Source organism: Chelonia mydas, chromosome 17, assembly GCF_015237465.2.
Source record: "Chelonia mydas isolate rCheMyd1 chromosome 17, rCheMyd1.pri.v2, whole genome shotgun sequence".
NCBI classification, from domain to species: Eukaryota; Metazoa; Chordata; order Testudines; family Cheloniidae; genus Chelonia; species Chelonia mydas.
In genome coordinates this window covers 999,755-1,014,620 of record NC_051257.2, presented here as the reverse complement: position 1 = coordinate 1,014,620, position 14,866 = coordinate 999,755, and the positions used below count along the sequence as shown (strand labels likewise).

The window sequence follows — 14,866 nt, the reverse complement described above, 5'->3', positions numbered from 1 at the left end:
CCTGGGGGCAGTGAGAGTGGGTGGCAGCAGGTGTCCTGAGCTCAGCAGGAGCGGGCTGTCCTGGGCGAGCAGGTCCCTCTATGTCAGTGAGAGCACAGCTTCCTCTGGGGCTCGGGAAGGCTTGCGGCTCCTTGTGGGAATAGGTCATTAATTTTTATACTTTCCCCGTAAACCATTGACCCTTTTTATGATGTCATGAGGGATTCCTTAATTTTGCAGCTGCTTCCTGGTTACGTCAGAGAAGAGCCTCCTGTCCTGGAGTCCAGCGCTGCACTCCACAATGGCTGGAAACAAATGAAGTGTTGAATATCTAATGGCTTCCACAGGGAGAGCAGCTTGATCCTCCCCAGGCCCCCGGCATTCCTCACCTCACAGGCCTTCCTTCCTCTCTCCCTTAGACAGCAGAGAGCAAAAGGGGCTGGAGGCTCCTGAATGGCTGTGGCTGTCTTGAGAGTGCATGCACCAAGGATGCTTGCCCTCAGATGTACACAGCTGTGCATCAGCCAGCTGTCCTGCTGGGTCTGTCCATCCTCCCACCTCCCCACACTGCCTCCTGCTGAGGCAGGCTAGGATTAGAGTAGCCAGGAGCTCCCCGCATAGTAATTGGTCCTGCCCCTCTCCCTACAGTACTCCCTACTGGGGGAAGCTGGGGCTGCAGCAGCTAGAGCTCCAGTCAGTCAGGACTTCTGCACATCCCCTACTGGGAGACTAGAACTGGGGCAGTTGTGAGTGCCCCACAGCCAGCCTCTCCTACTGTATTATTATTACAGTCTGAACTCCGTCTAGTAGGAGATGCAGCCATCTCTGCACTGAAGTCAGAGCTCAGGTGTTCTGTAGTGACTGAAGGAGCTGGTGTATGCTGTATGCAGCTCACATCTTGAGAGTGATCCCTGTAGGACGGTCCATGGCCTGCCAATACAAATTTAGGGTGTTTCCACCCAGCAGAGTTGCACTGGTGCATTGTGAATTTGTAAATTGGTGTGGGGAGGGGCGAGTGCCCGTGATTCCCACCGTATTGGTGGGGGCATTGGTGGAGGCTGGTAAGGAAGATTCCCATGTTCTTTAAGGGGGTGGCAGGCTGTGACTAGCATGTTCTCTGTGGCAGGGTAGTGAGTCTCTATGACTCACATTATCCACAGGGGAAACCGGGGTGGGGGAGGAGTTGGAAGGGGCAGCAGGGAAATGCCCTGTGTCCATGAATCTCTCTCTCCTTTTTGTTGTTGCTTTGTGTTCTGTCTGGTTTGTGCGCCGGCTCCAGCTTCTCCTGCCGCCAGCTGCTGCTGTTGGGAGCCCAGTGCATCAGCTGTCAGCCCAGTGGTGCTCTCCTCTCCTTGCCCACTTCCTGCAGACGGACAGATTCTGGAAGACTGCTCAGGAGTTGTGCCAGCACTTTGTCTGACTGGGGAGTGACTCATGAAGAAAAGGCTCTTGTGTCTGAGTGATAAGAGAGCAAACAAATCACTCCCAGGTGGTGTCAGCTTGGAGGTGACCAGCCACTGTCTCCTTCCCCGCAGGGCAGTGGCTGGCTGGGAGCAGAGTGAATCAGTTGTCTTGTCTGCACTTTCCCCAGCAGCTGCTCGAGCTGTTGACACGTCAGCTATAGGGCCCATGGCTCAACTCATTGAGCAAAACTGCCCTTTCAAACCTCTTTTACCTCCGTAGCCCTCCTGGCCAGTCATTATGTCATCTCCTCAGCAGAGCATGAGGAGACCTGCTCTCTTTGCTTGTCTCCACTCATGGTCCCTGGGCGGTGTCACTTGGAAGAGGTGGTGTCAGCTGCTGCTTCCTGCAAGCAAAGCACATAACTGCTGCTCTCTGTGTTCCAGGGTAGCCACAGGCCACCTGTCCCAGGATCCGTCCCCCAGGAAGGTCTCCTACGACCAGAGCAGTAGCTCGGAGAGGCCCACCTGGAGACTGTCTGACTATTGTCCTACAGCAGCCTGAATTAAAGGGATCTGGTCCTCTTGAGTCTGTGCTAACACTTGTCGGCCTATCGTATTTTATCCGCTAGAGACTCAGGGGCCTGTTGATTAAGATTGACAAGGACAGAATCATTAGCATGTTCGCTGTTGCTGCTCACTTGCAGGTTTCAGGGTGATCAGGGCTTCTTTGCACTGTTGCCTGCTACAGGCTGGGACTGGAGCAGCTGAGAGTTCTCACACCCTGCTCTCCTGCCATGCGCCCTGCAGCACTGCCTACTGGAGAAGACTGGCAGTGCAGCATGTTAGCTGTGCACTGTAGTGCCTCTGATCATCCCTTGCAGGATTTCCTCCTGAGGTTGGCACTAGAGTAGTGGTGAACTTCCCCAGTATGTGGCTGTTCCTTCCATTGCCTGCTCTTTTCCCATTCCCATTTCCTGTGGCTGGCTGCGTTGCCCTAGTGGAGATCTGGCAGTGCCGTCCTGCACACCCTGGTGGGAGAGGGGTTGTGTTTATCACTTTTCCTGGAGATTATCTGTTTAAGCACTCTCTGACAGTTACAATAACAAGGGCAGCGCGTTGTGTTTCCCAGCAAAAGGACACTCGCTGCTGAAAGATGTATAGCACTAATTAGAAATACATAACATCCGGCCACATGGCAGCCTTCTCCCGGCCGCTCCATTTCCTGAGCTCGGACGACTTTGACGACAGTTGGTTTATGTTTTCCATGAATATAATGTTCTCAGAGAAACAAAAATTTCTCCCAGTTACACAAGGTCCCCCCCCTCAAAAAAACCCAGGTAGATTTATGGCTGTGGAAAACTTGGGCTGGATCCTGCCTGACGGGGAAGCCAGAACAAACTTTTTAGCCCTAAGCATGGAGGGTAGCTGAGAGTCCAGGTAGGTGGCTCAGAGGGGGCGCTGCTGCAGCTGGTTCTGTCTGATGGAGTCAGTTTTGCAAACTTTTGTAACGGAAACTGGTTTGTGGGACGGGAATAATGCTGTTGATACTGGATTTAGAATTCCTGCTCTCTCCCACCCTTCTGCAGGAGAGGCACTAGGAGTGGAGTGTGCAAGACCTGCTGGAGCTCAGTGTAGTTCAATCTTACACACAAAACTATGTTAAAAGAAGATTTCTAAGGTTGCAAAGTCAAGCATTCAAAAGTTAGAATAATGCCAGAATTAAGGTTTCCTGCGTAACCTTAATTCATTGTTCTTGTGCATCTGCATTATGGTGAAGTCTTTAATTACATGATCACATACTATTTTTCCACTGGATCCCTGCCTCATTCAGTGGATGGTGTTCACTTAATAAGATGTTATTCCATATTTTGTGTTTTCTTCATTGTTCAGTGTGTGCCCCTGGATTCAAACTGTCCTCTATTCAAACCCTGCCTTGGATACAGAATTATTAATTTCTGCAGGGGCTTTTCTATGACACTCATCACTACATTATCTGAGGGCTTCGCAGACTGTAATTTATCTTCACAACACCCCTGTGAGGTGCAGGGATGATATTCTCCCATTTTACAGACAGCGTGCTGAGGCATGCAGATTAAGGTCAAAAGTTTCCACTAATTTTGGGTGCCCAATTTGAGACACCAGGGACCTGGTTTTTCAGAGTTCTTAACCCCAACTCTGATGGTTTCAGTTGCAGCTGTGAGTGCTCAGTATCTTTGCAAATCAGACCCCTCGGTCTCAAGTTGGGCACCCAGAAAATGAGGAACACACAATTAGTGGCCACCAGTGACAAGTTTGGTTCGAGTGACTTGCCCACCAGGGTGACATTCAGGTGCCTTAACCATGAGACATCTTTTCTCTTCCTGCAATCCCCTCCTCGTTTACTGCTCACTTGCTGCCATCTTGTAACAAATGTCCTACAGACCACAGCCTCCTTTACTACACAGCCCCAGTTCGGCCCCGGAGCAGGCCGTGCTGTGCACTGAGGGAAGCAGAGGTCCTGGGTAAAAAGTAGTATGTGATCATGCAATTAAAGATTTCATAATCTATAGGCACAAGGAGGCTGAATTAAGCTTGCAAAAGCAACTGTGAATCTGGCTTTTCCTAACTTTTGAGTGCTTGATGTTGCAACATAAATAATCTTTGAATGTATCTTTTTGTGTAATTTCCTAGGTTTTTAAAAAATGCAAACGAAACACATTCCATCGCGTGGCATCACATCGACACCCACCTGCTCATCAGCAGGGTTGGCACCTTTAGATCCATGGCACAGACCTTTGCCACTTGAGCTAATGGAGTGAATGATCGCAGTGGTAGGTTGTCATCCTCTGTGTGGCCCAGCACTAGAGGGAGGTGAGAGAGACACTCTGCCAGTGGCTTTCACAGATGTTTGCTGACAGCAGAGGAGTGGTTAGATTCGGTAATCTTGGGCTTCGTTCCAGGCACTGAAGGGGAGTGTGCTCTGTTAGGCACAAGCTCTTCTGTCTGTTCTCCCAAACTTGACTCTTGTCCTGTCCCATTCCTATCTCTTCTCCACTTATTGTCCCACACCCATTCCCTTTGCCTGCCCAGTCCCAGTCTCCACTCAGGCTTCTCATCTCCGTCCCAGGCTCTTTGCCCAGCCTGTTCTTGTCTCCCCCACAAGATCGCTGTCTTAGTCCCAATCTCCCCACCCCCTCTGCTCCTAGTCCCAGTCTCCTTGTCTAGCCAATCTAAATCCCCTCCAGATCCTCATCTGAATTGTTTCTTCCTCCCACTCACCTGGTTCACAGTCCCTGTCTCCTTTCCTGGGCTCTCTCTCCCACCTCACCCCCTCCCTGGGTCCTTGTCCCAGCTTTGTCCAGCTGGTCCCAGTTCTCTCTCAGCACACAAGCTCCTTGTCAGATCTGTCTTCCTTCCCCCACTGGTTTCTAGTTTGCCTCTTTGTCCAGCCAGTCCCCAGTCTCCCTCCCTCTCCCCAGCTCCTCCTCCAATCTCGGTGCACCCCAGTTGGCTCCCAGTCATACCCCCCATATCCCTTACCTGCCCCCAGACCCAGTCTCCTTGTCCAGCTAGTTCTAGCATCCCTTTTCCAGGCTCCTTGCTCAGACAGTTCCAGCCCCCTAACTCCTAATCACAGTTTCTCCCCCCCTCCAATCCCACTCTCCTCAACCTCCTTGTCCCAATCTACTCCACCCTCCCCCGTCCAGCTTTTGTTCCCTCTGCATTCAGGTAAAACAGCTTCCTCCTGTGTGCCAGCAGGGGGTCATGGAGAGCACAGGAGAAACAGGTTCCTTGCTTACAGTTCAGTGTCTGGACCCCAGCCCAGAGCAATCTTTCCCTGGGGTAGAGCATGCTCTGCTGCTCCATGAGGATGGCACACAGCATTAGGAGCTGGGAGAGGCTTGAGCGTGCTCAGTGAGGATGGAATCTTGGAGGGTTTAGCTGCTAAAACCTAAGTCTCTATTGAGCATGTCTGACCTGTATTATTTCAGAGGCTCATAATTTAGCCACATTTGGGCAGATTTTCATGGGGTTGACAAAAGGCTCATCCCTGACTACTCCATTGCCCCCTGCTCCTGCCTGGGGCCCCCTGCCTGGGCCACTGGAACTGTTCAAAGAAAAGGTTGTAAGAATTTTTAGAGGCAAAACAATGTTATTTGTCCCTAGCCTCGTTCTCAGAAATGGCTGAACTGACAAAAAATGCAGCCTGAGGCAGATGTCCAGCATGGAAAATTTCAGCCCGAACAGGAGAGTTCAGCAAAAATATAAGCAACTGAGAACAGCATTTTATAATGGGAAGAGCTGGGCATTCCTGAAAGTGATGCTAACAGCCCCACCTGTAATAAGGGATCAATGCTCAGCTCACACAGTCCAGCCGAGAGTCCCGAGGCGTGGTACAGGGGGAGTCCTCAGATGGGTGCAAGCCGGGCTCCCATAGGTACTTGCAGTTCTTTTGAAAGGTGTTCATCAGAACTGGAGGCAGGGTCAGTGTCAGCTGTTTTTCTTCCCTGTGTGCTTACATGCAGAGGCTGAGAATGGAGTGAGTCATGGGCTTGGGGCCAGGCTCTTGAGATTGGGCCATGTGCTGCTGCTGAGAGTTGCCTTCTCTTTGTACCCATTAATTTCCCTTGGCATCACCGGTTTTGGAAGGAGCATTGGAGCCCAGGCCTGGCTTGGTGTTGGTGGCACATGGGAGCCATATTTCTAACCATTTTGGGACACTTGACTAATGACAATTCTTTTGTCTGTGGATCCTCTTCCACTTTCCAGAGTTGATTGGTCAGTCCCCTCTTGGGCGCATCCTTCCCCCATCCCATACAGGTGAGGCTACACTTCCACCCACATTAATATGCTGTGAGAGACGGCTTTGCTACTCCTGTGAGGACGTGGGTTTTTCTAAGTGTAGCCTAATTTGGGATTTAGAGCAAAGAAGATGAACAGATTGGAGCCTTAGCTAATGGAAGCTTCAGCTGGTTGGATGCTGTGACTGACAATTGGAAGTACCCCCTGCACAAAGTATTTGGTGATGCCTGAAGGGTAGGAAGCAACATCCCCTGCTTATTAGGCAGCACGTCTGGCTTTGGCAGGACTTTGGCATGGAGGAGTTTTAGGGGAAGCCGCATCTGTGACATTGACAGGACTTATCCTGGAGCAGGCAGGACATCAGTTGCTTTGGTTTGTACCTGTGCTGGTGGTAGTCCAGCTTGGCTTATACTAATGCCATTCTGAGTGTTGGGAACCAGCTAGAAAAGGTGAGGAACAGCAAGGCAGTGGGGTCCCCTTATTTCTACCTGTGCCCCAAGGAAGGAAAGTCTCTACCTCCAGGGAGTTAAATCTTGGTGTACTGTGTGTCACAGCAGAAGTGCCCAATATGCAGCTCCGAGGGACTCCTGAGCTCAGTGGGCTGCAAAGCCCAGCACATCCGTTTCAGCAACACTTTCTCTAAAGAGAGTTTTCTCTCAGCCAAGGCAGTCAACCACATTGTGCTGGATGTGTGGGGCCATGCTGGGGAGGTGCAGAGGAGGTTTCTTAACACTCAGCACTCACCCAGCACTTTGCAGCTTCAAAGAACTCTACAAACTTCTACCTAATTAACCTCCACTTCCTGGGCACTGTGCGTCTGCTCCGCTCTTCACTTGCTCACTTACTCTGTCCATCTTCCACTGCATGCTAGGCTCCTTTGTTTGAGATGTGTCCCCCACAAGCCCCTGTGGCATACAGCCATGGCATCTTTGCTACGCAGCTGCAGGTCCCCATTGTGACTTCCCCTATCCCGAAGAAAAGGATCAAAGTGTCTGAGCAGAAAGTTTTCCTTGATTTTCAGAGCTTCCTCTTTGTTCTAGAATCAAATCCCTAGGGCTTTGACACTGGGGAACAGGGGTATTGATGTAAGGGCAGGGTTCTTGAGCAGCCCCACACACCCTGACCTCCCCTGAATATCCCCCTCTCCCTGCAGAGCTGGGCTGGCTGGATTGCTCTGGGGCTGGGGGAGGTGCGGAGCTCCTCTCCTTGACCTGCTTAGGAGCTCCAGTGCATGAATTCTCAGGGCCACATGGGTCTTGTTTACTTGTCATGCTGAGAAGACAAGGCCCATTGTAGCTGAGCTGGAAGTGAAGGGGAAACAACCCTTCAATTCATGTGTGTAATGCTCCCCGATTCATCCTTATGCCGGCACCATGAGCCACTTTGTATCCTGCACCAGGGCTCAGCTCCAGGCAGGCAGCCCCATGGCTCCATGTGTATCAGGCATTAGTCCGTGTGCCTGGTTCCTGACAGAGCCCAGCCTGCTGTGCTAGGCTGGAGTGAGCTGGGGCAGGGAGGGCCATACTGCTCACCTGGAATGGCTCATGCTGCACATTCCCTTCTCTCCATCTGCTTTTCCTCTTCCCCGTCTCATGGGGGAATTACTGCTCCTCACCCAGCGGAGCCAGAGCCCAAAACATGCAGCCTGGGGAGCCGCGAGTGGCTGAGGCCTTGGTGTGACGCTGGACATGGCCAGAGCTGCTTCTCTGGGGCTAACTCCGGGCTTTGTAATGTTACCATTTAGTTCCCAGCATATCTGTGTTGTCAACATATCCATGTGTCACAGATCCACAGGATCTGTGTACAACCCGGTTTGTAAACCACCTTCAGTGGGGCAGACTCCCAAGGAGTCCCACTCGTTCTTCAGGATAGCCCATGCAGCCTCACCGCCTTCTGGACTGAGCTGCCTGCTGCAGGCTGGGAGCTCTGCCCTGTGAGTCCAGCTGAGACAGACCTCTGGCAGGAGACCTTTCCACGCTGCAGGGACTAACGCTCCCCGGGTCTGTATTTTCCGTGACACCCAAACAGAGTTTTCAGAACACAGTGGCTGGAACGCAGCATTGGAAGGCCTCAGGTTAGCAGAGAGAAATGAAGGTTAAAACGTGGTCCATTCTGGTTAAGCCAGCACAAGTCACCAGCCAAACTGTCATGAACTCCATTTCAGGCTTGGTTTCTCTCTGACCTCCTTAGTGAGTCCCAGGAGAGAGCAGCCAGCTTCCTCCAGAAGCCCACCCCTAAGTTTAGCCCATGCTGGTCACGACTAAGTCCTTTGTTCTCAAGCTGGGGTCTGTGCTCAGTTTCCCTGCTGAAAGGTGGGCAGAAAATCTTCCTGCCCTTGGTGGTTGTTTCCTAGATGTCAGTGTTTGGTCGTTGGAGCTTTTCCATTGTCTCTTTGGGATTCTGCATTGACATGGGTTGCTTTCAGCAGGTTCCAGCCAGTTCCTTAACGACCCTACTCGCTGTGGCCCAGATAGCAAGGCGCCACCCACACCTGATGTCCTGTGCTGCCCCAAGAGCAGATTTAACGCTTTTCCCTCCACTGGGTAACACTGCAAAGTACAGAGGAAAACTGTGACACATACAGGCTTCATAAAAATGTTACAGAAACTTCCCACTTCGCCACAACATGTATTTTATTGTGGTGCATTTTCAGGGGGGAGGACAACTAAGCACTTATCTGCGCCTGTTGGGAAGAAAGCCACATACCCCAGGATCTGAAAGATGCAAAGATAATTACTATATCTCAAAATAAAGGCAACAGAGCAGACAGCAACAAGTATTGAGGGACATCTCTGCTCAGTGTGGTCGGCCAGGTGCTTGCAAGGGTCCTGCTGAAAAGTCTCCCAAGTCCTTGCTGAGAGAGTCTGCCCTGAGAGCCAGTGTAGGTTCAGAGCTGGGTGCTCCACGACTGACGTCCTTCACATTGCTCTTGGTGCCAGAAAAAAGCTGTGAACAACAGGCACCTCTTGATGTAGCGTTCATTGACCTACGAAAGGCCTTTGGCTCGGTTAGCAGGAATGGCATCTATAAGATCCGGTTGAAAATTGGCTGTCCACAAAAGGTGCTGTCCCTATTCAAGGAGCTCCACGAGGGAATGAAGGCAACCATCCAGTGTGAAAATGAAACAGCATCCGAGTTTAGTATTGATACTGGTATGAAGCAAGGCTGCATCTTCGCACCCACCAGCTTTGGCGTCGTCTTCTCTATTCTTCTTAAGTACACCTTTGGAAATGATCTATCTGGCATACCAGTTGAATGGAGGATGGACGACAGCTTGTTTAACATCAGACGATTTCAGAGTAGAAGGCATATTGTCAAGCTTACTGTTCAGGATCTGCGTTTCGCAGATGACACCACATTCATCTGTCATTCACATGATGAACTGTAGGTCATAAAGAACAAGTTGTCTGATGCATACACCAAGTTTGGCATGGTAATCGGTATCAAGAAAACAGTTGTCATGTCACAAGGAACCAACATTCCACCTAAAATCTATGTCAGTAATGAAGTTCTGGATAACATGGATCACTTCTGCTATCTCAGCTCCGTTCTCACCAGCTCACTTAACCTCGATAGGGAACTTGATGCTAGAATTGGGAAAGCTTCTGTCACTTTTGGCAGACTTACCTCACGTGTTTGGAACAACAAGTTGCTAACCATGAACACAAAGGTGTCTGTTTATCAGGCTTGTGTCATCCATGCCGCCCTCTACGGCTGTGAAAGCTGGGTCACGTACTCCAGGCAGGAGCAGAGATTGATCAGCTTCCACCTCTGCTGTCTCAGAAAAGATTCTTGGAGTTACTTGGGACCAATGGGTCACTAACAATGGGATCATTGAGAGCTCCAGCCTGCAGACTGCACTGGATGCTCACAGGCTTCGCTGGCTGGGACACGTGGAGTGCATGCCTCAAGGTCGTCTGCCGAAGGCTGTGCTCTCTGGTCAACTCAAGAACCGCCCATCGCAGAGGAAGGCCAAAGTGCCACTACCGCGACAAGGCCAAGCAAGCCCTCAAGAAATTCAGAGTTCCCCCCGACAACTGAGAGAGCCCTGTCCACAAGCGCTCAGTCTGGAAAGCCGGGTCAAGGCTGATACATTTGCCGCAGAGAGCTATCGGAGGCCTGCAGGCAAGCCAGGAAACAGAGTGTGCTCCAACCTCCTTCTAGTGAGTGGACCTGTAGCCACTGTGGGAAGGTCTGCTGCTCATGCATCGGGCTCTTTTCCCATACCATTGCTTAGCACCACTGGCAGACTGGCTCTGCTGCGTCTCCTTTCATCTCTCAAGACATGGGACGGTCACACCAATTTTTGGGATTCCCTCCCCCCCACTCTGGCACTGGTGCATTCGCAGGAAGCAGGATTGGTTGGTGTTTTCTTTGGGGGGCAGTGGGAGGACAGCTGCTTGTCTTTGGTGGTGTGCCTGGGCTCTAGGGTTATGATCCTACCCACTGCAGCCTTCTGGCATTTGCAGAGAATCTCATGCACTGTGAAGGCCAGCCTTGGCTAGCCCAGTGCTTGTTCCCAGGGTGGTGTAAGAGCAGGACTTGCATTAGATGATGAGTTAGTGTGGTTCCAGGTGGGAGCATGGGGTGTGAGTGTAAATCAGACTCGGGAGACAACTGCCCAGAGCCCCTAGGGCATTGTTCCAGAAATGTCATCTTGAGGGCTGTGTTGGAATGCCCAGAGCTTTTCAAAGGGTCATTTCCTTTGTCTTTAATATATTAATCTCTTAGGTTTATGTAGTGCCTTCCATCTGGGAGGATCCCGAAGTGCTTTTGGGGCTGTACATACAGGGGGCTCACCCACCACTTAGATGCAGCCGTCTCCTGGATGGACAACTTAGGACAGGAAGTGAAGGAAAATCTAGTATCTAATTGAAACATGGGGGATGAATTCCAGGGAAGCTGAATGTAGTTTCTTGAATTGGACTATGGCCAGGACATTGGGGCTCTCACTCTTACTGTGGGAAAGGTTTCATGAGAGTGAGCATTAATGTCCCAGAGTGGTCACATCCTCAGAAAAAGCTGGCACCCCCTGCTGTCACACTGGGGCAAGGTTCAGCACAGCCTCGCAGATAAGAGCGCCCCCTACTGAACTGCCAACCTCCACTGAATGGTGGTCTCCCATCCAGATACTAAACTCGTTTGCATCTACTTAGAACATGAGATGTGGCAAAATCAAGGTTTCAGGCCTTCCTCTCAATTTTCCTCATTTTCTTGATTTTTCTTACCCCCTTCCCACCTCTTTGAAATAATTTTATCTCCTCTGAAAATCCACAGAGTCTGCGCTCTCCCGAGCCCTGGCCTTTCCCTGATCCCTGCAGGAATGGGGTCTGTGTGTCTGTGGGTTAGGGCTCCTGTGCCTAGCTGAGATCCGCAGCCTGCCATGGCTTTGGAAGTTCAGCTTAATGTCCCTTCTCTTTTTCTGATGCATTATTATGCATTTTTAGTTAGTCAGTCAAACAGAACATGTCTGTGTTCAGAGGGCAGATGGGGAGAGGAGTCTCTTAGTCACTGGTCCCCTCTGCTGTGGCTGATACAGCTGGCATGAGCACCGCCTGGTATCTCTGGGTTGGATGTTTGCATTAGCTGTAACACAAGCGTTGCCTGGCTTGTGCCAGGTTCTTCCATGGTGCTTTGCATCACACTTCTTCCTTGGTGCGCTGAGAGGCGGGTGGGCTCTGCAGCTAGGACTGAGTGAGCCAGCAGTGTGCTAAGGCAGCGGGGCTATTGCAGCATGATTGGCCTGGCCTTAAGCATGGAGCCATGTGGAAAGACTAAATGGCCTTCACCATCCTCCTCCCCTCTCCCTCTGGACAGGGCCTTCACCTCCCCTGCCGCTGAGTCTGGCCCCGACCAGACAGCTTCATGGTATGTGCCCTCTCTACACTTTCTCAGTGGGGACTGGGGCGCGGGGGTGAAGCCACCAAAAGGGGCAGAGAAATAATTTTGAGGGCTCAGGTTGCCAGTAATGGAATGCTAAAATGCCTGTTCCCCAGCTGCCCCCTGCCATGACTGACTAGATTGGAGAGTGGGACAGCATCTGCCGTGCCCTGCCAAGTGTAACCCATGCCTGGCCAGCTCCCTGCCGCTCTCACAGCCTCAGAAGTGGGTTCTGACTGGGTGTAGATGCACTGATGGGATTTTCTCTGCCCTGAGGCAGCTCTGTTGGGAAGAGTTGTGGTCATGTGGCATCTACTTGAGTAACAGCTTCATTTAAGCCCTCTTGACGGAGCTGTTGTGTGACTTGTGAACTACTGGGAGGAGCCCTGTCCTCAGCTCTGAGGTGAACATGCCAGCAGGGATGGAGATCTAACATGCAGCTAATTATCATTTTAGCACTTCGGAATTCTCCCCTCATTCAGGAGGAATTAGGAAGTCTGAGTGGGAGCTTCTGAGCCCTGAGTGCTGGCTTAGCCCTGCTGGCTCCGCAGCAGGGCTTCTGCATACTTTGTGGCACCCAATGGGCAGTGGTTGCCAGGAGCTTGGGGGAGTCTCTGCCTTGCCATGTCCCTGTTTGGAGCCATGCTGATTCCTCCTCTCCTAGTAGGGGTAGCTGGCTTGGGGGAAAGGAGCATGCTGGGTGCTTGGCTTTCCCCCTGCAGTCTCCCCCAGCCCATGCACTAGGGCAAGGAGGGCAGGAGTTTTCCTTGTCTCTCAGAGTGGGTTCAGGGTGAGGGGCACCCGAGCGTTTCTGGCCTGCTGTCCCCACCATAAGCTGATGTTCTCTGCTTGTCTCCTCAGAGTGCCTCTCGGAGGACTGTCGCTCAGTGCTCCAGGAACAGGCCACGGCGCTGGGACTCTGCATGTTCGCCCTGCTGGTGAGGCGCTGCACCAGCTTACTGAGGGAGTCTGTCGGAGGTATGGGAGCTATCTGCACAGGGCTGGGTGGTGCTGGTAGCCTGCCTAACAACACGATGCTGCAGTTGATTCCTGTGTCACGCTAGCTCATGTACTCCCTGCCCTAGCCCAGCCCCGCTTCCCAGGCTGGCTCACTGCCTGCTCCATCACACACCACCTCTTGTCTCTTGAGGCCTCTGGGTTTTGTCCTAGTTTTCAGACAATTCCTCCCTCCTCCATCCCTGGGCTCTTTCTCCCTTTGACTCCAGGCAGTTCCAGGACTTCAGTGTGGGGCTGCCCGAGCTGGAGAGCCCGCGATGTATATTGGGGGAGAGACACCACGACCCTTAGCCTTTTCATCCATCCTGCTACATGACAGGCTTTCTGGTGCCTCCAGACAACTCCTGGAAGTCAGGATTCCTGGGTTCTGTTCCTGGCTCTGCCGTTGACTTGCTGCGTGGGCTTGAGCAGGTCACGACCACTCTGTAAAATGGGGTGATGCTGTATCCCATCCTTCCCTTGGGCCCGTCGCTGCGCCGGGGGTGTGAATGGGGATGCAGCACTCTCTGTGCACCTCCAGAGTCAGGTACTCAGTGGCCTTTGCGTGCACACACACCCCCAAGAGGGAGGGATCCAGCCAGTCTTCCTCAGGAATGGGGGACTGCAGTGGGCCTGGCCCAGCTTTTCTTTTTTATCTCTGCAGCTTGGCCCCAGGAAGCAGAGCAGGCCGAGGAGGATGATATCAAGGTCTCCGCCTTGCCCCAGGATCTGAAGGAGCTCCTCCCCAGCGTGAAAGTCTGGTCGGACTGGATGCTCGGCCATTCGGACACCTGGAACCCCCCTCCCACCTCCCTCGAGCTGCCCAAACAGTATGTGAGCTCTTCCTGCTCTTCCAGCGCGGGCCCACCTCTGCGGGCTCCTTGCCGGTGCCCCTTGTTCCCTTTCTGCCCCTCACGGAGGTGGTACGCTCTGTCTCCCAGCACCACTGCCTGAGCAGAGGGTATCGCTCACTGCCCTGTGCGTGGAGAAAGGGGTTAGTGACAGAGGGATCTTCCCTAGCAGTGAGAGCTGCAGGCTGGAAGTGGGGTGTATGTGGTTCAGGGTGGTGGCAGGCATCCCAAGGGCACAGCATTAACCCTTGTGAATAGCTCCCCTTCATTCCCTAGTGTGTCAGGGAAGGATGGGCCAGATTTCTAGCTTACACATGGGATCTCTCTCCATTTCCTGGGGTGCATCTCCCCGGGGCCTTTGCCAGCCATCCAGCTGTTTGTCTGTGAGAGTGGAGTCCGCTCCCAGCTCGCTGCTTGTATTCTCTTCACCTGCGAGAAGGAGCTGGACAAACCCCAGGCAGCCTGGGCCAGGCCTTGAGCAGCTCGCTGTGCTTGGAACCCCTTTCTCCTGGTTTGAATGCAATTTCCTCTGGCCCAGCCAGTCACACAGGGTTAATTTGCTAAGCTGGCTGATTCCAGACCATTAGTCCGTAATGCGGACTAGGCAATTTGCATATTTTTGGACAGAAAATCATGTGAAGGGGCCAAGTATGGAGTGTGCGAAGCAGCATCTGAGCATGCTCCGTGACTGCTTTCCCGCAGGATTTTCCATCTGCCTCCGGTACTCTGGATCCAGAGCCTGAAATCACGTCTTACTGTTAATCCAAAGGAGCCAGAACCCAGGGTGATGGGAAGGCGCATTAAGAGTAATCCAGCAAAGTGGCTTAACCATTAATGGGTCCCTGCTCCAATGCGTCAGGTCCAGTCCCGCTCTCCTGTTTTATTGCCTCCACTCCAGTTCTTTTTCATTTGGCTGAGGAAATGGAAATCTCACACAGGAAGTGCTGGGCCTCATTTTGTGGAGATGGAGTCTGT

General features: G+C 52.2%; 1 protein-coding gene across 5 annotated transcripts in view; it reads left to right on the top strand.

Annotated features, from left to right (window-relative positions):
• The window catches only part of SMG6 (SMG6 nonsense mediated mRNA decay factor), a 160,108-nt gene that overhangs the window by 71,112 nt on the left and 74,130 nt on the right, over window positions 1-14,866 (top strand). For 4 of the 5 annotated variants that reach the window (XM_037880647.2, XM_043530952.1, XM_037880646.2 and 1 more), the window contains 2 exons: window positions 12,906-13,022; window positions 13,705-13,870. The exons of the other annotated variant lie outside the window; for it this stretch is intronic. In XM_037880647.2, the coding sequence (XP_037736575.1) occupies window positions 12,906-13,022; window positions 13,705-13,870 (283 nt within the window). The remainder of the gene's footprint in view (window positions 1-12,905; window positions 13,023-13,704; window positions 13,871-14,866) is intronic. 5 annotated transcript variants of the gene reach the window in all.